This window comes from Podarcis cretensis, assembly GCF_951804945.1.
Source record: "Podarcis cretensis genome assembly, chromosome: 4".
In the NCBI taxonomy this organism is placed as follows: Eukaryota; Metazoa; Chordata; class Lepidosauria; order Squamata; family Lacertidae; genus Podarcis; species Podarcis cretensis.
This window is the reverse complement of record NC_137173.1, coordinates 38,345,995-38,368,151: the sequence shown is the minus strand read 5'-3', so window position 1 is coordinate 38,368,151 and position 22,157 is coordinate 38,345,995. Positions and strand designations below refer to the sequence as shown.

The 22,157-nt window shown below is 43.3% G+C and overlaps 1 protein-coding gene across 5 annotated transcripts in view; it reads left to right on the top strand.

Moving 5' to 3' along the window:
* MORC1 (MORC family CW-type zinc finger 1) overlaps positions 1 to 22,157 on the top strand; it is a 52,868-nt gene that overhangs the window by 20,580 nt on the left and 10,131 nt on the right. For 4 of the 5 annotated variants that reach the window (XM_079974361.1, XM_079974358.1, XM_079974360.1 and 1 more), the window contains 13 exons: positions 668 to 747; positions 3,092 to 3,165; positions 5,144 to 5,208; positions 6,556 to 6,699; positions 7,385 to 7,539; positions 11,054 to 11,182; positions 11,918 to 12,023; positions 13,082 to 13,214; positions 13,847 to 13,912; positions 15,673 to 15,894; positions 16,754 to 16,846; positions 19,816 to 19,882; positions 20,515 to 20,617. In XM_079974361.1, coding sequence (XP_079830487.1) covers positions 668 to 747; positions 3,092 to 3,165; positions 5,144 to 5,208; positions 6,556 to 6,699; positions 7,385 to 7,539; positions 11,054 to 11,182; positions 11,918 to 12,023; positions 13,082 to 13,214; positions 13,847 to 13,912; positions 15,673 to 15,894; positions 16,754 to 16,846; positions 19,816 to 19,882; positions 20,515 to 20,617 — 1,437 coding nt within the window. The remainder of the gene's footprint in view (positions 1 to 667; positions 748 to 3,091; positions 3,166 to 5,143; positions 5,209 to 6,555; positions 6,700 to 7,384; positions 7,540 to 11,053; positions 11,183 to 11,917; positions 12,024 to 13,081; positions 13,215 to 13,846; positions 13,913 to 15,672; positions 15,895 to 16,753; positions 16,847 to 19,815; positions 19,883 to 20,514; positions 20,618 to 22,157) is intronic. The other variant, XM_079974359.1, reaches the window with a different exon arrangement.

The following is a 22,157-nucleotide window of genomic DNA, read 5'->3' as shown; positions in this document are numbered from 1 at the left end:
AAAGAGGTCCTTTTTTTAATGGACTCCTAATCTTATAATGTGTAATATGCATTTGAAGTACGGTTTAACAAGCTGAACGAATGTTCTGATACAAGTTCCAGCATTGATAGGATCTGATCCAGTTCTAGCTGCACTGAGTGATAGAGGGCCTATGAAGTGAGGAGGCAGGGATCTTAAATATACAGTTTAACAGTTCAGTGGATGGTGCTTCATATTTGGCAAGTCTACTCATTCAGTTTTCAGATGACTGAGTCTTCTGTGAATTGAAAGGATTTTGTGATGACAAACACACAAACACACAAGTGAATACCACCCCAAAATAAATTTTAAAATAAATTTACCAGATAAATTCTAAGAGACGAACACCCGTCCTTGGGATAAAAGGAAATCCAAATGATGCCTCTGTCACCATGTAGATCATGGTTCTGAATCCTATATTGGTTGTGGATGGCACAACTGATTTTTTTGAGCATTTCATGCACTTTTGAGGCCTGTGCAAAGTCGTTTACTGTAGGGCACAAGGATTGTGCATACCCTGTTCTCGCTTGTGCAAGGAAGTCCTTGCCATTCCCATCTGCAAAATGGAAATAATAGGGGTCAACTTCATTGTGTTATTATAACAATTTGTCTTTCATATGGCATGACTGTGTTTTTCTTGTCTTCACAGGATGTATCCATACATATCATCTTCGTTCAAACACGTTGCTAGAAATGAACTGCAAAAGGCAGAAATGGATGTGAAGGCTGGTAGGCATTGTCCCATAACTTTAATAGTTTTAATACTAAGTGCTCTCTAAGCGGTTGCTAGCATTGTTTGTAAAGGAATGCTTTTGCGCATCACTTCTGATTTTGCTTCGCAGCAAATAATTTCTGGCATCTGTGGAGCAAATCTAGTTATGCATCTCTTTTCCATTGCGGGATGACTTTTGCCGTTGCACTTGGTAGACCACCAGTTGAATAGGTACAACAACGGGTTTAGTTCACAAAGAATGATGTAGGTATCATATTTTGGATAGCCTGGGGGAAAAACTGGGTTGTATCCAGTGCCTGTCATTCCATGCACACAACAGGCTTCCATTTTTGCAATTAAACTCATCCTCAAAATCTGCTCCAGAAAACCAAATTCTGATGGAATTAAGCACTTCTGGGATTTGTGTTCAGAGAACAGGGAGATCACTTGGACTACAGAATGCTAAAGTAAGTGGAATGGGGAAGTTGAAGGGAGCATCAGATGTCAATCAGATGGTGGGATTTCTGTCATTTGGAAGAGGGTGGAGGATATAGGTGACTGCCTGCCTGCATTCATCCTAGACTTTGAATTTGTTTTCATTGTTCCTCAGATAAAGAGACTAAGGACTCAGCTATACAGCTGCAAATAAAATGTTTAAAGTGTGTTTTAAGTGCAATATACAATGTGACACTAGATGGCAATGGTGTGGTTTATGGAAAATTCAACATATTTTTAAAAAAACGCTTAAAAAAAGCATTTTCATAATATTTTTATATGTGTGTAGATTCCACCTATGTCCCTGGTTAATCTTGGATAATCGTCAGTGAAGGTTTGAACATCTACCTGAAACCTGCACCTTCACTTTTAACTGTTAATAATTTCTTGCTGTGTTGTCGGAGGCAGTGCGCCTCTGAATGGGAGGGGTTTTCTAGGTAGCCCAACCTTCACCCTTGGAAGCCTTGCAAATGGCTGCAGGAGAGGGGTAATGAGCAACATCCCGGAAGGGGTGTTTCTAGGACGAAGGTGAAACTGTGAAGCTTCCTTGTTTATTTTTGCTATTGGGTGCTGCATTTTCTTTAAGTACAGTGGTACCTTGGGTTACATACGCTTCAGGTTACACACTCCGCTAACCCAGAAATAGTGCTTCAGGTTAAGAACTTTGCTTCAGGATAAGAACAAAAATTGGGCTCTGGTGGCGCGGCAGCAGAGGGAGGTCCCATTAGCTAAAGTGGTGCTTCAGGTTAAGAACAGTTTCAGATTAAGAACGGACCTCCAGAACGAATTAAGTACTTAACCCGAGGTACCACTGTAATCATGTTATATTTACAGTGTTGAAATGTAGCCTTTTTTGTACTTTACTCTACTTGCTACGTTATGAAATAGTTACTATGTTATGGTTTTGCAACGTTGCTGTGAAACTGCTTTTGTAGTGTTTGTTTGAAATGCCTTCTTGTTTTCTTTCTTGTTGAGCATGATTTTTATTTTTTTATTTTGGTGGGGAAGCAACGTACCAATAAAATGAATGACTGACTGCCAATCGCTGGGAACCACAGGAGTGGGGAGAGCGCTGCTGTGCTCAAGTCCTGTGTTTGGTTTCCCAATAAGCATCTGGATGACAACTTTGAGAACAGGACGCTGGGCTAGACAGGCTGTTGACCTGATCCTGCATGTTCTTAAAACTGTGACACCACGGCAAGTGCCGAGTACAAATATCGCTTCATGTTGAGGAAAATTGGTAGATAATTCCCTCATACTACTGAAATGCAAAAGTGGCGGATTTAAGAATTGCCTTGAGTAAAGCTGCATAGAGTTGCATTTGAAAAATAGTAATGTCATGAAATGAATGGGAAGATTTAAATTGCAAGTTTTCTACAGTCTCTGACACCTCTCCCCGCCCCCCTGCCCCACGCCACTTTTCAATTGGGCCTAGATGTCTTCAGAAGTTGACCCCGTTCTACAGACAGAGTCAGCAAATTTATTATGGCACATATGCTAATAAAGTTAAATTTATTTCAGTGATTTGCTAATAAAGTTAACAAATTTATTATGGCATATATGCTTTTTGTCCATTTATTCAGATGCATGAAGCATTATCTAGAGTTAAAGAGTTTTATGTACAGATGGCTGGGGGGATGAGAGGAGGGGATTGTAAACAGGGAGGTCAGAAAGGAAATAAAGTGCTCTTCCCCAAATGTGCTTAGGTTAGAGGGGAAGGCAAGTGTGTGCTCACCTGAGCTTGTTTAATGCCAAGATGCCAAACAGAGTTTTGCTTAATGGCATGTTGCATTCTTCCTGTGTGTGGCAGATCGGGTTAGTTTCTCTCCTGCGTGGTTTAACAGGTGCCTTTGCTTATACTTATAGCTGAAGATGCTGTGAAAGAAGCCAAGTGCACATTACAGCAGTCACAGGACTCCCTCTTCCAGGAAAAACTTGAGGTATAGTACCAAGGATAAAAATGTTTGAGATATTTAGGGTGTGCTGCTATTTCCTCCCCCGCCCACCCAAAGCACACAGTCTTACCTGGGAAATCTCCAGGGGAATTGAATGAAAGCTGTGCAAGAATGTGAACACAAACCACCTTTAGGGGCAGACTTTAGTAACTATGGCCAAATCCAGGCTGGGAAAGTATATCTTCTGCCTCAGGGTTCCTGAGAATGAGGGGTTGGAGCGAGAAATGAAAGAAGCTGCAAAGGCTAGACTGCTCGTAGTAAGAACCTGGCCAATCCAGAGTGTTCAAGCTTCCTACCTGTCGTAGGGGCTGATGTTGCAAAACCTTGTTCCTTTCTGGACCTGAAGAAGAGGGCTCTGATACACAGTCCATGATGTTACTTGAAGATCCACCTTACCCTATGTATGCCACTTCAGTCTGCAGAATGGGCACTTGGACATGGACCACCCAGTGTTTGCACTTATAAGGAATCAATCTCTTAGGGTTGCAGAGATCTGCATTCTGGAACTTCCAGCCTGTGCACATCAGGCAGGCTCCTTCGCTGTTCTGTTTTTGGTTCCTGCTAAAAAAAACCCCACATTTTTGTTTAGGCAAACCTAACCAGATATGTAGAGTTGATGCACATTTTAATATGTACATATGTGTTATAATCAATATTTTTAACTGCTGGTTTTATTTATAATTTGTGAATAACCTTACAAATGTTAAATAATTAATTTTTAAGGTTAATTTATGCTTAACTCTGACTTTTACTGATGCATTTTAATGCATAATTTATTTCATGTAAACCACTTCCAGGTTTTTAAAATTAAGCAGAATCTCTAATACCGATCCACTGCATTTCACTGGCCTTGAGTAGGGTGATTTCCCAGCGAATTGTGTCCAAAGTCTGTGCTTTATTTCGCAAGCCGCTTTTATTGGCCCATAACTGCCAGTGTAGTGTCAACTTTTTCCACATTTGGCTGTGTTACTTGGATAGACTTAAAAGATAATTGCTCAGAAATATAGGCCATGCACGGTGTTAATGCTAGGCTTTTGAAAGTTTTGCCTAGCATGACCTTTAAACAGTGGGGAAGATTTTCCAATCCTGTTAATTGCCTATTTACTATTGCTGAGGACTCTTAAAGTCGTTATTAAGCTGCATTGGCTTCAGATTCAATTATTTCCTAAAGAGTGTTTAGAAGGCACTTTCCACTTCAGAAGACTTTCAATGTGATAATTATGTAGACTAATTGCACCTGCGCAAATTATCATTTATATTCATAGGAACGCTCACTATTATACTAATCCCCATTATACTGATTTACAAGCCTTCCACAACTATCACTATGATTAATGCTTTGAATGCACCACCTAAATATTTGCATGGTGTGAAAAGTGTGCTAGGTGCTGTACATAAATAAACGCGACACAGTCCAAGACAAGGCAATTTAACTGCTTACTTTTAAGCCCTATTCAGATATCAGTTTCCACAAAGTCTCCATAATTTAAGAACAGAACTCGCTCCCGCAGGAAGCAGTGGTAGGTGGCTTTAAAAGAGAATTAGACAAAATTCATGAAGGAGAAGGCTATTGACTTCTACTAACCTTATGACCCACCAGAGGTATGCACCCGCCTTGCAAGAACCTGAGAGAATGTTGTGGCGCTTGACAGAAAATAAGGTTGTCAAACCCCAAAGGAACGTGATGGAGTCGTAATCCAGGAGTTTCCAATAAACAAGTGTAACACAGAAAAGAATGCTTATTTGTAGGATAAAGTGTAGTGTTGAGAGCCAGACTAGGATCTGGAAGACCAGGATTAAGCAAGGGGGGGGGGAACCATGTACACCCCCTTGAGTTCCTATGCAAAAAGGTTGAGATGTAAATGAAACAGATAAATAATCTCTGGGAGGATCCTGGAATACAATATGTGCTCAGAGTAACCTATTCCACTGCTCTTTCCTTTCTGGTGATGGGCGTGCTCAGCTCGCATTAATGGACGCAATGGAGAATGAAAAGAAAATGAGGGAAACATTGAAAGACAAGCAGAGGCAAGTTAAATGAGACTGTGGTTTACTTTTGGTGAAATGGTCATGCGAGAGAGGAAAGGGGAACGAGTGCAAAAGAAAAAGAAAAAGCCCTGCCTGCCTAAAATGACCAATCGTAGTTGAAGCATGGGCACCTGTGGGTGCTATATATTCCTGGCATTATGTTTTCAGCTATGTAGGCATTGAAACATTTCTGAGAGTTTACCCCCGTTGTTCAAACTTTACGTTGTAAAGAAAAAAAGGCAGCCTCTTTCTAACACTGAAAGCCACTGTTCAGTATGGGTCCTATGAAGAATGGGGCTAGTAGTCAGTGCTGGATCACTTGGGAAAACGTTTTTCAGCAAGCCATGGTGTCAGGTGAAGGGTTTCTCTTTGCCCACGTGGTTTGAAATTGAACCACACAGGCAAAGGGACGTGGCTTTGAGGTGCTGGTGATCAGGGAGTTGCAACTTTGCTTGCACCAGACCTGGAGTCATGTATGATGTCAGATGTATGTCGGGTGGGTGTGGCTTGGACAAAACTTCTCTACATGCCACATGGAGAGGCTTCCCAGGCCTAACTATGCCCAGAAGCTGGAGCATCCTCACTGCTGTTGTAAAGAAAAGGGAAAAACAAAGGACCCTTGTATATTTCAAGAAGTATCACACCATTTGAAGCAGCTGTAGCTTTCCCCAAAGACTGCTGAGAACTGTAGTTTGTTACAATTGCTGATAGTTGTTAGGAAGCCTCTGTTCCCTTCCCAGAGCTACCATTCCCAGAGTTCTATGGGAAGAGGGATTGATGTTAAATGACTCTGAGAATCGTATCTCTGTGAGGGGAACAATTCTCAGCACCCTTAATGAACTACAGGTCTCAGGATTCGTTGAGGGAAGCCATGACAGTTTAAAGTAGTACGATACTGCTTTAAACGTATAGTGCAGATGGGGCCGTCATCTCAGTAGTGTGGTTTGTAGTTCTAATTGGAACACCAACCTACTGCAATTAAAACTTCTCCTGCATTTGAGGCAATTTGCGGAATCATTGTGGAGTCATACAGTGAAACCTATCCATGCCTACTTCAGAATAATTAACTATGAGTTCAGTGGTGCTTGCTGAAGGCTCAGTAGAAATGTTGAAAATTGCTCATGAGCCATACTTCTAAAACATAGAATGAATATCTGTTTAATAATGGTGCATGGGTTAAACCTTTTTTCCACAGAGCAAAATCAGATTCTTTCCTAATTTATCGCATCAAATTGGGTTAAATCCATAGTTACGTACGCAATTTACTTGTGGAAGTCAGTAGCCTTCAAAATGAAGTTAAGTGCAATGGGAAAATCTTTTATAAAGTCTTGTTTGTTTACTGTTTAGAAATCTGAAACAACCCAAAAAGCTCTTCTTAACATTTGGAGTCAACATTCTGAACAGAAGTCAATATGGCATGCTTATCTACAGCAATAAACGCTTGATCAAGATGTTTGAGAAAGTTGGACCACAGAAGAATAGAGGATCTTAGTAAGTTTTCTTCATTTTTCAGTGTTTTAGGGCCACCTTTCAGGGTTACTTGAAAATGCATTTCTGCTACATGCCGATGGGCTTGCTCCAAAGTTCTCCTTAAAGATAGAAATATTCTCTGTGTCATTTTGAGTATTATTTCAAAGGTTAATGGGTGACTTTGGGATAGTTACTCTCTCCCAGACCAGCCTCCTGCACAGGGCTGTTGCAAGGATGAAATCAAGGTGGAGAGAAAACCATATTCTCTGTGAGTCCTTGGAGGGAAAGTGGTCCTGAGTTAAATCCATCATTTGAAGTTGGTGTTAGCATAAGGAGGAAATCCTCTTCGTTGGTTGGCAGTGATTTATAGTAACTTTAAGACTGTGACATGAAAGGGTTGTTACACATTGGGTGAGCAACCAGTTGAAAACATAATATGAGCCCTGTGAGCTTCATGGCTGAGCAGGGATTTGAACCTTAGTTTCCCAGGTCCTAGTCCAAATTTCTAACCACTACACCACACTGGCAGTTTGGACGCACTATGATTCCAAATTAATTTTTCTAAATCCTAAATATTATAAGATTTTACCAGTTGAACTTCAGCCACTGTATATTAAGTTTTTTAAAAGCTCAGTTTGTGGTGAAGCTACATCTAAAATCAGGCCCTGCCCACTGTGTAATCTAAAGTATGTTTTTACTATTGCAGTTTTGGTTCCGGAGCTGTAGGGATCGTGGATGTGCCGTGCGAAATCATGGAGCCAACGCACAACAAGCAGGCCTTTGCAAACGCTAGGGAATATAACCGCTTGTTGAAGGCAATGGAAAACTGTCTTGTTCAGTATTGGAAAGACATAGGATTGAGTAAGTAGTGGGCCCCATGTGCAATGCCTTGCAGTAGTCTAAGCAGGAGGGTACCAAAGCATACAACTAAGCAGCCCCATGGTGTTTCCATAAAATCCAGCCCTATATGTGCTGCTCTGTGCACTGAATAATTCACAGCATGGAGCCTCCAGTTCATGACAGACCCTCCTTAATGGGGTGCGTGGTGACAGTTTTGAAAACAAGAGGGTCTTCGTGATGAGCTTCTCTAAGCAAACAGCGCAACAAAAGTCATCCCTGTCTAGTCTAAACGGTCCCTGCACATCTGATTTGCCATATAGGGCAAAAGTTTTTAATAAATAAATAGCGGCTCTTTTGACTCTTTAAAAGGTCTTTCAGGGGCTACCTGAACAGTAATTGAGCTGCTAATGTATGAGTTTCAAGCATTAGGAGCCTTTGGGCAGTTACAATTCTGGCCTTAAAAGCACATTATGTGAACAACTACCCTTAATGTATCAGAGTGGCTGAGTGACTAAGCTTCTGACTCATCCTTACACCAGTTCAGCCCTTTCCCTGCACCAAGATACACAAAAGTTTGCTCGACTCGTAATAGATAAGGGGAACCATTTATTTGCTAGGTGCTCTGATTCCATGCCAGCTGCTGCCAGTAATGTAATAATGCTACAGAGTCAGAAGGCTTGGGGGCCCATGGAAGCATCACTCCAGGGCCATATAAGGGGTGGCCATGGCATGGTTCCTTCCGTGTGGTTTTCTTCTTCTTTTATTTCTAATATACAGTGGTGCCTCGCAAGACGAACGCCTCGCAAAACGAAAAACTCGCAAGACGAAAGAGTTTTCCGTTTTTGAGTCGTTCCGCAAGACGAATTTCCCTATGGGCTTGCTTCGCAAGAAGAAAGCCCATAGGGAAATCTCCGGGGACCTTCCGCTGTCCCGCTGTCCCGGGGTGATCTTAAAATGCTGGCAGGCGGCAGCGAAGCCCTCCTGTCCCCGGAGCTTGCGGGGCGGGAGGTGGGGAGAAGGGCTTTTCTTCCCACCGCCAGCCTTCAGAACAGCCTTCTGAAGGCTGGCGGTGGGAAGAAAAGCCCTTGTCCCCCCCCCCCCAGCCTTCAGAAGAGGTCGGGGGACAGACTGTCCCCGGACCTGGTCTGAAGGCGGTTTCCATAGGAACGCATTGATTGTTTTTCAATGCATTCCTATGGGAAACCGTGCTTCGCAAGACGAAAAACTCGCAAGAAGAAAAAACTTGCGGAACGAATTAATTTCGTCTTGCGAGACACCACTGTATTCTGCATTTTAAGGAGAATGGTGTGGAATGGAGCAATGTCCCTCCTCTCAAAATGTGAGAATTAGATACTAGGGTCAGTTTCAGGTTTTTGTGGGCTTTGAGTGACAAGATGATCTGTGGGTTCCTTTTCTAAGTACACTGCTGGCTTCATGTTTCATCCCAACCTCTTTTCAGCCCATTCTTTCTCAGATAAGCAGACTCATTCCTTCATTACCTTGCCCAAAGGTGCATTTTAAAAAAAGGAAGAACACACCAAGAGGATACAAAATGTGCATCTACTATGACTTTGATTACATGGTAGAGTCCATGCAAAAAGGAAAAACGCATGCAGCGATCCTTGCAAAATTTATATCAACACCCATTTAGGTTTTAGGTTCACAAAAACACACACCAATTGACTCAACATGCATAGTAATCGGTTGAAAGGCTTGTCATAGGGTAGCCAAAACAGTGGTGAAGGACAGAATGGTCAGTTTATGCTTTAAAATGGTCAACAGCTAGTCCTGGGTAGTTCAGAATGTTAAGTATTAAATTCAGAACAGACCAGGAGATGCAGGAAGTTCAGGATATAATGGAGAGGAATGCAACCATTTTAGGATCCCAGTGGAGGGATAACAATTTTAATATAATGGCAAGAGAACCAAAACATCTTGGGGCCAGGCCTGGCTTGAGTACTGCTAATGAGCCTCTCCAAACAGAAGAAACAAGGCATGGCAGCAAGGGGCGAATAGAAAGGAGATGGGAAACTGCAAGATATTTCTCGCTAATAAAATCTGACAAGCAATTGCTGTTCACCTAGCAGAGAGGCTAGAAGAACAGGCAAACACGTTTGTGCATTCTTTTTGCAAAATCAGATCTGTGTGCATATGCAAATGCTTTTGATAACCCTCATTTTGGAATCTGAATGCCGTTGCTCTGATGCCCATTTAAAAATCTGGTTTTAATCATTAATATTTATGTGAATTCTGAATGTTTTAAATAATGTACCAAAGCTGCTTCTTTTTCCCCCTTCCCTGTCTTTGACTTTGCCTTCCAAATAGTTTGGATACTTTTCCTTGCTTAACTACAAAAGATCAGATGCACTCTCTCCAATAGCTGAGTGCCAGTAGCAATTATAGTCTCTCTCCCCCTCCCTGTGTGTGCTCTTGCTTTTATATATAAGAAAAATGCACAGGTAGTTGTGCAGCCTTAGGCAGGCAGCCAAAACAGAAGACGTGAAGCCTCTGGTAGATGAAATTCAGATTAGCGGGTCACAAAGTGTGTAGGACTATGATAAATGAAAGGCTAATGCTAATTGTGCCACTTGCAATCATGTCACATTTTTAATCATTTTTATTACTGGTGTGGAGAAGCAATGCTCATAAAGGTGGGGTGGAGATATTTACCCGTTTCCTCTTAAGGGAATTGTAATGATATTCAACCCTTCCCCCTCCTATTCACATGGCAGTTAGCTGCAGGAAAGAGATCAGTTAGCATCCGTTAGGAGTCTCCTCCCACCCCACGCCTAACTGCAGTGTGTGTGTCTTTTCATTGCAAGCATGGCAGATGTAGGGTTAATCCTTCCCATGCCCTGTGTTCCCAGTGAATATTAACCCTAGGCCTGTAATTAATTAAATAAAAATATATGCCACGCTTGCAGTGTGATTACTGTCTCGTTAAACCAGTGGTTGTAAACAAGGACTACAACTTCCATTAGCCAGCGCAGTCAGTGGCGAGGGATGATGGGAGTTGTAGTCCCACAACATAGGGAGGGGGTTTCCACATTGGCTACTCCTGAGTTAAGCCCTAAGCGCCAATCACAAAATTCACCTGAACCTCGCTGTCTTTCATAACCGTGTGCCAGGAAAGCTTGTTGATCTTCCTTTCTTCCACAGGGCTTTCCCACTACTGAGTCCCATTTCTTTAGGTTATACTTCTATTCTTAGGGAAAGTGTCTCACTGTCTGCGGACCAGAGATGGCTGAGCGCTGGCCAGCCAGCAGTTCTCTTCTGGATGTAGCCATCAATGCCCTACATTGAAGTACATAAGGCAGCCTTCTATAGAGCAATCTGGCCTGGCACTCATGATCATCCAGCCTATACCCATGCTATGTTGCAGTGCTTATCAGTGTTTGTCTCGCTGCTGACAAAGATAATAATAAAAAAAGATTCCTTCCAGTAGCACCTTAGAGACCAAATAAGTTTGTTACTGGTATGAGCTTTCGTGTACATGCACACTTCAACAGAACATTGCAACGATTTGTCTCCCGAGGTCAAAAAGAAGAAGCCTTGTTCTGGAGTGATTTTGGGTATCTGAGTAACAACTGGTCTGCTAAACCTTCAGAGAGCATCCAGTACAAGAGAAGGCGGGCTGTGGAAATCCCTGACATTGTTCAGTGTGGTGAGTTTCTACATTTGGACAAATAGGAAGACAAGGCAGGGGGAAGGTAGAACTCAGCGGGGTGAAAATGAGAGTTCTTTGTTCTTTGACTTCAAATATGTTTGCTTGAGCATTCCTCTTCACAGATGCCGTGCACTGCTGTGTTTTTCACTTTCTTCTTCTTTGAAAGGATCCTCTTATAAACAACTCCTTTGTTTCACTTTTTGCTGCCGTTAAAAGCACACTGTGGGGCAGCTAATGTAACAGGTCTCCTTCATGTTTTGTTATAAAGGCTGCTGGCATATAACTTGAGTGGCTTTGTAGGCCTCTGTGTGGGATAAAGAAAACTCTAGGCACGTTGCAAGCTTTTTGTTTCTGTGGTTTAAAAAAGAACACACACATAAATCTACACATACACCTGTTTTTAATTTTTTCTCTGCATGTGGTTGTCATTTTGGGGCGAGATGTAGGAGAGATGCACAAATAGAATAAGTTCAAAAAGACTAGAGTGGACTGTTTTAGGACTTGCACTGAGGATCTTGTGTAGGCTACCTGTTTGTCAAAGAAACATTTCTTTCAAGAGAAAATGCCATTGCTCAAATAGTTTCTATCTCATTTGTGACCAAAGTTGTCAGGGGGTTGAGAATTAAAGAGCAAAAATGCAGGCAATCAACCACAGTACCATATTAAATCAATTGTGCCATTACTGATTGTAACCATTAATTTGGATTTAAATCTGTTAATTTCATTCATTAGATATTTGCCTCAAATGGAGACTCCTGTCATATGACACCAGTATAAAACACGGAGGGCATCACGGCACCTGGAACTGCAGACAGAATCCTAACCCTCTCGAAAATAAGTAAGCTTTTACATTTTGCTTGAATCTACAGTCTTATCTAGTCAGCAGAGATCTCTCTTTTCTTACTACAGTGGTACCTCGGGTTACATACGCTTCAGGTTACATACACTTCAGGTTACAGACTCCGCTAACCCAGAAATATTGCCTCAGGTTAAGAACTTTGCTTCAGGATGAGAACAGAAATCGTGTTCTGGCGGCATGGCGGCAGCGGGAGGCTCCATTAGCTAAAGCGGTGCTTCAGGTTAAGAACAGTTTCAGGTTAAGAACGGACCTCCGGAACGAATTACCTTATTTTTCGCCCCATAGGGCGCACCGGCCCATAAGGCGCACCTAGTTTTGGGGGGGGAAATAAAGGAAAAAAAAATATTTCCCCCCCAAGGCGCGAGGCTGGGGCGGGGGAAGCCCGAGCTTCCCCCGACCCCAGCCCCCAGAACAGGCTGCTCTCCGCAAGCCAGGGGAGCCCTCCCGCGGCTTGCGCAGAGCTACCCGAAGCCCCGGCACGACTGCTCAGCACGCCGGGGCGTCGGGATAAGAGGCAGCTCTGCACAAGCCGGGGGAGCCATCCCGCAGCTTGCGCAGAGCTACCCGAAGCCCCGGCACGACTGCTCAGCACGCCGGGGCGTCGGGATAAGAGGCAGCTCTGCACAAGCCAGGGGAAATTTATATATTTACACACAGGTGCAAAAATACATAACATGATATGAAAAAAGATGTAACGCTGGCAAGTATTTTATATTCATACCAACTTTAGCATGTATCTTGGAAATAACATTCTCCAAGACACCTCTAAGACACATGTCCACTTCTGTTTATTAAAATATGACATTGGAAGTGTAATTCAATTTATCTGTTCTTAAATGTATATCCCAACTTTTCTCCAAAGAACTCAAGGGGGGAGACATACTTTCCCCCCAGTAGCTGCTCTCTCTGCTGAACCTGAGACCTCCTGTATGCAAGGCAGATGCTGGGCCACTGAGCTATGTGCCCGTCCTTGCCTATGCCATTTAGAGAGACGGCGCAGGCGTTTCTTTCTATTGAAAGTCAATATTACTTACTAGGTGTGGTATACCAGAATGTTTGCCCCGCGTCCCTTTGGGCACCTTCAACCCAACTCAGTCAAAGAATGACAAACAAAAGCTCGTCGTAGATGCCATTCGGCAACGTAAATGGAGGCTGGAAAATCTGGAACAGGTGAGCTGCTTCCTGAGATTTGTACAAACGTCCATACACAAGTAACTCCACAATGGCGTGTGTTGCGTGCACCATTTTCAGCTCTGGAAGGGGGCAGAATGGGGGCAGAGTGGGCTTACGCACACAGTTTGTCAGAACGCAACCCCCATGCAAACAGGGAGTTGCCTGTCATTATATATGTTTCATTGTGGAATTGGATAATTGGAATTTTAGGTTTCCCCTTTTTATTCAGTGCACTTAGGGTTAGATGAAATTTCAAATAGTCAAACGTAAAGAGACATTGGGGGGGATTCTAGGCACAAAAACTAAGAGATGATTATGTGTCTGAGGTCCAAAATTCTTCTAATAATTTTCTCCTCTCTCCCCCACCCCACTTTTACACTGGAAATTATATATAATATAATAGTAGCAGCAGCAGCTGTGGAGCTCTTTTGGGTCTCTCTGTATTCCCCTAATTTTTTTTTTATAATTCTGAGAAATATTTCCAGAAAAGTATTTTCTGCAGTCCCAAGTCTTAAGTCTGTTCAAAGAACACAGTTGCATTTATATTTATAAGATCATTGCTTCTGTTTATAAGAATTATGAATAGATTAAAATGCCTGCTTGTCAATTCCTCTGTTCTTACCTTACAGAAACTTCACTTGATACAACCCCATACAATTGTCCAGCCTACAGCTGACAGCAAAACTCATAAGGATGTGAGTCACTTGGATTGCAGTCCTAAGCTTGTGAATAAGTACCACTAAGATCAGTGGAACTGCCATCTTAAGAGACATGGCTGTGATTGGGCAGTAAACCATTTATTTTGGCATGCTATTGTTATAGCACTCATTAGGTTAGATCCAATGGGTTGTTGTTTTTTCTGCACTCGGAGGTCTTCTTATTCAAGAAACGTTCTTTTATACCTAACCTACAAAAAGGAGAGGGACACCCAGCCTAAAGATGTCCAGCTATTTCAGCAAGAGCTGGAGCAAGCAGGAACATGAGAATTGCTATGGGTCAACCTTCCCCAACCCGGTGCTCTTGAAATATTTCAACTCAATCAACCTCAGGATACAGAGCAACCTCTGTACCAACGTGGTGGGTTCTAGTATTTACACCAGCACAGTTCAGGTATTCAGCTTCACACGACTATAATCACATGGGGTAGGAGAGTCTTCGTGCATTGGTGGCATGTTTGTGGTGGGGCAGCCTCCTGAATGCATGTCATCTGCCCATGAGTTGCAACCTTGGCTGCCTGGACCCAGCCCCACAATATTGGAGATGGCATTGGGCCCACCAAGAGGCCCATTGTTAAGTTGTGGGTGAACATGTCAGACGACACAGAGATTCTTCAAACAGCTCTTGTTTATTCACAGGCCAGAACAGAACTTTACTGAAGGGTTCAGCCAGCTTGCTTATATAGAGCTCCATTAGAACGCAACAGTAACCATTTTCTGCAACTATCCAATCACTGAACATCACTTTCGATCCCTTATTTGCATATGTGGACCTGAGTGAAAACTATCTACAGTATCCCCCTGCTGGCCCAGGGTGAGAACTTCAGTACATAACACCCATGGCTCGAGGAACACTGCTCACCCAGCAGTCAAAGGCCTTTTGCTACCAGATGTCAACTCAGGCCCTCCAGATGCTGTTGGAATACAAGTCCCACAAGAGGGAAGGTCTCAGCAAGATTTTACAGCAAGCCTCTGGTGTAGCTGTAGGGAAGGTTGGAGACCTGTGCTGGGAATGAGTAGCTTACAACAGCCTTGCAATGCAGTTAATCATGTAGGCCAGCTGTTTGGATTCCCATTCAAATATCGGCATACCTCTCAGACTGCAGAAAGGTCAATTTACCCAAATTGTCCCTTGAAATCTCTTCCCGGGTCAAATGCATGTGGAAGTTTCATGGTCCATTGACTTCCATGCAGATTGGTTCTACAAATGTTCAAAAATTAAAGAAAGAAAGAAATGGACATGAAATAAGACCCAAGTAAGAGCAAAGACTCCTGCCTGCTTATATTTATGCATTTAACCCTTTCAGTCATGGGCTTAGATAACACCAGGGATGCACTGCAACAATTTGTTGTAGGACCCCATTTGTTAATACTTCTATTTCCTGGTTTCTGGTGTGTTATGTGGCCTTTAGGGGAGAGATGGAAGGAAAAAAGGATGGAGAAAAAGACAGTAATGTATGCTCCTATATTCTTCATCACTGTATATCTAGACGCTAAAGTTCATGATCTGTTCTTCCAGCCTTGTAAAACAACAGCTACTCACCCAATATGAACTGCTATGAAAGGCGACTCAGCAAAATAATTTGGCAAATAATCTGATCTTTAGGATCAGTAGCATCAGTAGTCTTTAGATTTGTCCTCAATCAAGTAATAGTTTCTATTCTCTCATGAATCTAACCAATGGAACAATTCTATCTAAGCTTGAAAAAGTGATGCCAGTTTCTCTTTCAAATGCCCAGAAGATGCTGTGCGAGAGAAAAGCTTTTCATAAAGATCCACATCCAGCCTGCAGACGTTTGATTAAGAGTAGTACAAATAAAAGACGCACACAGCACTCGAGCCATCCAAAGGAGCCACCTGCAAAGCAAATAATTTGCCCTCAAAGGAGACAGCATCCTTGTCAGGAAGAAAAATGTTCCCTTTCAGCGGAGGAGGAGGAGAAGGATCATGATATATCAGAGGTACAGGCATATGGCAACATGTGTTGAAAACAATCAGTAGGCCTCACAATATTCGATGTGCTTCATAATTCTTATTCTCCCTTGAATGATTCATTTCCCCCTATTAATATGTTGCTTAAATGAACAGGCACATCCACATGGGGTAAAATTGGGCTGGGGTGTTTTTTTTTAATGCAGTCAACAGTCACAGAAAGAATATAACAGAATATAGAGATTAGAGAACAGGTTTGCAACTTCAGAGAAAAGAGGAGGCAGGGCGTTAGGAGGGGGTTGTTTGGTATTCTGACCAAGCCATTGGGCTAGTTGACACATACACACATTCATGTCTAGATTACTGTGACCATCCAGTGGTCAGTTGTGTGTGTGAATGGCCATGACATGTCAAACAGTGCCACGAGTCCTCTCCCATCCTTCATGTGCCGTGCTTTTCAGTGGCATCAGTTCACACATTCAGCTTCCAGTCATCAGGTGTACATTAATCAGGTGTAGAGAAATCAGGTGGTGCACCTGCATGTGTGAACCAGCTCTTTTTCTTTTTACTAGCACATTCAGACTATTTTCCAGATATTTGTGCAACATTATTATTATTATTATTATTATTATTATTATTATTATTGCTGATCATCATTACATTAATGGGCAGGTAGCTTGATTCTGTGTCAGAGGTCACATTTCGCTTACAGCCATCCAGCTAACGTGGCAATAGACTCTGTCACAGTCATTGTTAATCATGGCGCTCCAGCACTGTTTAAATTAGTAAGCTATCTTGGGAAAGGCGGGTTCTTTTATTTATGTAGCAAACACTTATGTTGTTGTTGAGCTCTAATTAATTGCCCTAATTATTCTCGTTCTAATGCAGGTGTCACCTATTGAAACAGAAGATGAAAAGACATGTAATGAAAAGCTTGAGTTCAGCAAAACTGAAGTGGATAGCAAGCAAGAAATCATTTGCGTAAGAGCCCATTGGTTACTTCCTTGTGCAAATCAGACTGGATTCTGAGGTTTAGGCTACACGTGGAGGAAGGTGCATACTTTCAGAACCATATCTGCTTCAGTCATGTACAGTGGTACCTCTGGTTAAGTACTTAATTCATTCTGGAGATCCGTACTTAACCTAAAACTGTTCTTAACCTGAAGCATCACTTTAGCTAATGGGGCCTCCTGCTGCTGCCACACCGTCAGAGCAAGATAATTGTTGGGCAAGATAATTTTGAAGCTTGCCTCATACTATGAATACAGTGGTACCTCGGGTTAAGTACTTAATTCGTTCCGGAGGTCCGTACTTAACCTGAAACTGTTCTTAACCTGAACCACCACTTTAGCTAATGGGGCCTCCTGCTGCTGCCATGCCGCCAGAGCATGATTTCTGTTCTCATCCTGAAGCAAAGTTCTTAATCTGAAGCACTATTTCTGGGTTTGCGGAGCCTGTAACCTGAAGCGTATGTAACCCGAGGTACCACTGTATAAAGAGGATAGAATAGGTATCCACAGTGCTCAACCCTTCTTCTGCCATGCCTTGCCTCTCACAGTCTGGTTCCAATATCAGAAGCTGGGCTGGCCTGAGAGAAAAGTGTTGGAGGGAGCAGGGGGAACTTTTGCTCTTGATTGGGGCACACCTAGGGTTAAAGAAACAACTTGGTTACATGTAGCTTGAGACAGGCTTACTTTGAAATCCACATTAGCTACATCTCTTAGGTGATGGCTGCTTCTAAAACATATATATTGAACAGTGGCAAGAACATAATTAACTCAAGAGTGAAACATTTCCTTTTAAAAAAATGCCCTTGCCTGTTTTTCTGATACTGGCACCAAAAAGCAATTTTCATTACAGAAAACGTAGCATAGATGGCGACTGAATTACTTAAAAGTCCCTAATACTCAGCTGGCTGTTTTGAGCACTCTAAGCCTCTCCTTTGAAATACTCCTTGCTTTAATTACTTGTGGCTCATCTGCTCAACTGTTTGGTTTGTCTAGAAATATGTACTACTTCCTCTGACAAAGAAAAAAGCAGTCGACAAACTGTATTGTGCAGGTATAATTAGCACACATTTAAAAGAGTTCGCTATCCTGAGTTAATTATGTTCCTGCCACTTATTGTAAATAGCAGGTGGTCGACCCAAAACAAAAAGAATGCCAGCAAGTGAGATTACACTTAACATATGTCAAGTCTTATGTTTACAATTACTTTGGGAGGCTGCGGTGCTGGCAAGTAGCATAATGAGAAACATCAGAAAATTAAGGCAATGGCTTCCAGAAAACAATGCAAAACAAACATCTTTAAATTAAAGGTAAAGGTAAAGGTACCCCTGCCCATACGGGCCAGTCTTGACAGACTCTGGGGTTGTGCGCCCATCTCACTTAAGAGGCCAGGGGCCAGCGCTGTCCGGAGACACTTCCGGGTCACGTGGCCAGCGTGACATCGCTGCTCTGGCGAGCCAGAGTCGCACACGGAAACGCCGTTTACCTTCCCGCTGGTAAGCGGTCCCTATTTATCTACTTGCACCCGGAGGTGCTTTCGAACTGCTAGGTTGGCAGGCGCTGGGACCGAGCAGCGGGAGCGCACCCCGCCGCAGGGATTCGAACCGCCGACCTTTCGATCGGCAAGTCCTAGGTGCTGAGGCTTTAACCCAGAGCGCCACCTGCGTCCCATCTTTAAATTACTTAAGATTATTTATGCCATTGAGGGCCCTATAAAGGGCAGTAACAAAAGGTTGAAACCAATTTTGCTGGGCTCCCCAAAGAGAGAACTTGAAATGTAGATATGATGGAAAATCTTTTGTTGATTTTTGTACACGATCTGATTCAGGAAATATTATTTGATATTTAAGTGAAGAGCTCTCCCTACAAGAATAATTATTAATCGATCCATATCAAATTAGGGGTGTATGTATAGGGGTGTTAGGGAAGGGGTAGTACCTCTGATGGGGGACACGTTGTGCTCCCTCTGGGGTAGCTGGTCCACCTTTGGTCCCCACCGTGCAATCAGCTCTCACCTGTGGCTCCCAGAAGCTGTCATCTGACAGAGGCCACATGCCAGGAAAAGGCTTTGATTGGTCGGCTAAACCCAGCAAGGGTAGCCGATGGGTTTTAAGCCCTCATTGAATTAGAGACTTCCTCTGCATGCGAAGATAGGCTCCAGTGGTTTGAGTGGACAAGACCCATGGCGGGACGAATGGTCAAGAAAGTGGTTTCTGCACATGCTGCAGAGGGAAATAAGGAGAAGATGGGGTTCATTAACCTAGGAAGGTAGGAGAACTCTGATCCTAAACCTCTGCTGCCTTGCAGGATGACTTTGGGAGAAGAAAAGGCTAAGGGGTACACCCTAGTCAGGTCTGGAGTCCCCAGGATGGTTGGATGGCGCTTTGTACGTCTCCTTCCAACAACTCCTGCAGCCAAGCTGGTGCCAAACATATGCCCTGCTTTCCTTTGGACCACATCAGCGAGGCTGAGAGGGGGAATCTTGTCATTTGGGCAGCTCAGGACCTCCATACACAGTCTTGTGGAGTAAGCTTTGCTCCTGGTCAAACTGCAGTTGATTTAGCAACTGATATTGCATCCCAGGAAAAGATCCTGAAAGTTACTGGGTAGGGTGCAGACAGATGGAAGTTAGCTAGGAACAATGTACTGAACGCCACAACAAGAATTATTTTAAGCAGGTGGAAATGTGCAGAATAATCTCTTTTCTTGTAATTATTGTGTTGGGCTGATCTAGCAGCCTCTTCTTATGTTCTTATAGTCAGATGCAAATGAAGTTCTACAGCAGAATCAGTAAAGTACTGGTTAAAAAGGAGACAGAGATTACTACAAGGTTAGCTACCAAGTTGAAATTAAAATTCCAATGGGGTTCCCAATGCCAAAGATCCATGTGTTTCTAAATATTTTGAGAAAAGACCTCTTCATAATCAAAATGTTACATTGCAGATTATAATATCTGACAGTGACACTGAAGTTACGCCAGAAGATGAAGACGTTATTTTCCTGTACAAAGGTAAAATCAGTCATATTTTTGTCAGTGGGATATCTATTTTCATGTTTCTAAAATATGTCATAGCCAGTATCTCAACTTACATAATGCTTTAAAGGTGAATTAAAGACAGTGCTGTGCTTGAGGACTCATAACCACAGATGGTAAGGGAATAGCGTCATGGTTGCTGTCATTGGTATGTGGCCAAGGTCGGAAGAGGTATTTGGGTTTGTGGTGCCAGGCACTGTGAAAAGATCTTTGATGCAGGCTGAAAATGTCACTGGTTTTGTGTCTGCACAGTCACCTAGAGATTTCTGCACTACACCAGTGTTACACCAATGTGCCCTTATTGTTGGCAGTCAGTTGTTCAGAATGTGCTTGCAAGGACTGCAAAATTGTATTACATGACTTCTAGAAAAATCCAATCATGTTTGTCAGACTTGACCTACATGTTCATTTCTATCCGGATTTGAAATTACTGGAAACCCAGCTCATGAACCAACTCATACTTGAATGAACTCCAGCCCCATTAACATTTAGCCAAGCACATTTCAGGAACCTCACTGCAGCTTGCATGGGGCTCCCGCATCCAGACTTGCTCGCTCAGTTAAAGCTAACTTGCGTGCTATTTCTTCTGATATTTTCAATTCACTTAGAAGAAAAGCAGGAAGAGTGCGATGAAAAGGGAGGCAGTGCATTCAACCCAAATAGTTGTTTTGATTTTGAGAAAAAACATTTGCCACCAGCGGACTTGGAAAGGTGAGTGTACCAGGATCCTCACTCGATAAGGTTTTGAGTTCTAATTTATTTACAGTGTATACATCACAATAAAGGGAAAGGGACCCCTGACCATTAGGTCCAGTCGTGGCCAACTCTGGGGTTGTGGTGCTCATCTCGCTTTATTGGCTGAGGGAGCCGGCGTACAGCTTCTGGGTCATGTGGCCAACATGACTAAGCCGCTTCTGGCGAACCAGAGCAGCGCACAGAAACAACGTTTACCTTCCCGCTGGAGTAGTACTGTAATGGTTCCAGGGGTTGCTCGTGCGTAAACCGGTGCAACACCTGGCTGGGTTGCCTGAGTGAACCTTTTCTGTCTGGACAGCCACTCACCCGTGGCTGCCTCAATCGCTGGCAGAATCCGTCAGTGGGCGTTTCTTGAACTTCTTCCAGCAAAGAAGCTCTTTGACGCCTAGTCTCCTCCTACTCTCCCTGCGCGGAAGCCTTCTGTGCAAGGAGGGTGTAGGGAGCGGAGGACCCTTACTCTCCCCGCTGGTCCCTGGCAAGGAGTCATGGGACTGCCTCGCCGATTCCCCCATCTGCCCCCCTTCTCCATTGGTGCTACGCTGATTCTCTTCCCCAGAAGATGGGCTGCCTCTCCCCATCCCGGAATGCTCTCTGGGACCCCTCCGGAGCCCGCTCTCTCCCTCCGTCCCTGATGGCAGTTCCCTGACAGGTACCTATTTATCAACTTGCACTTTGGCGTACTTTCGAACTGCTAGGTTGGCAGGAGCAGGGATTGGGCAGTGGGAGCTCACCCAGTCACAGGGATTCAAACCACCGACCTTCTGATCGGCAAGTCCTAGGCTCCGTGGTTTAACCCACAATGCCACCCGCGTCCCTATACATCACAATAGGGAATAGAAATAATGTAAATATGAGTAGACATGAAAAGAGCCAAGATAGCTTAAGCCCAGATAGCTTAAGTTTCAATCCTAGAATCCTAGAATCATAGAGTTGGAAGAGACCACAAGGGCCATCGAGTCCAACCCCCTGCCAAGCAGGAAACACCATCAAAGCACTCCTGACATATGGTTGTCAAGCCTCTGCTTAAAGACCTCCAAAGAAGGAGACTCCACCACACTCCTTGGCAGCAAATTCCACTGTCGAATAGCTCTTACTGTCAGGAAGTTCTTCCTAATGTTTAGGTGGAATCTTCTTTCTTGTAGTTTGGATCCATTGCTCCGTGTCCGCTTCTCTGGAGCAGCAGAAAACAACCTTTCTCCCTCCTCTATGTGACATCCTTTTATATATTTGAACATGGCTATCATATCACCCCTTAACCTCCTCTTCTCCAGGCTAAACATGCCCAGCTCCCTTAGCCGTTCCTCATAAGGCATTGTTTCCAGGCCTTCGACCATTTTGGTTGCCCTCCTCTGGACACATTCCAGTTTGTCAGTGTCCTATTGTCTTTGGGTAGGGTTGGGGAAAACTCCTGCCAGAAATCTGGGAGAGATACTGCCAATGGTAGATAGGCCAATAGTTTGACTAATAATAATAATTTTATTACAGTGGTACCTCG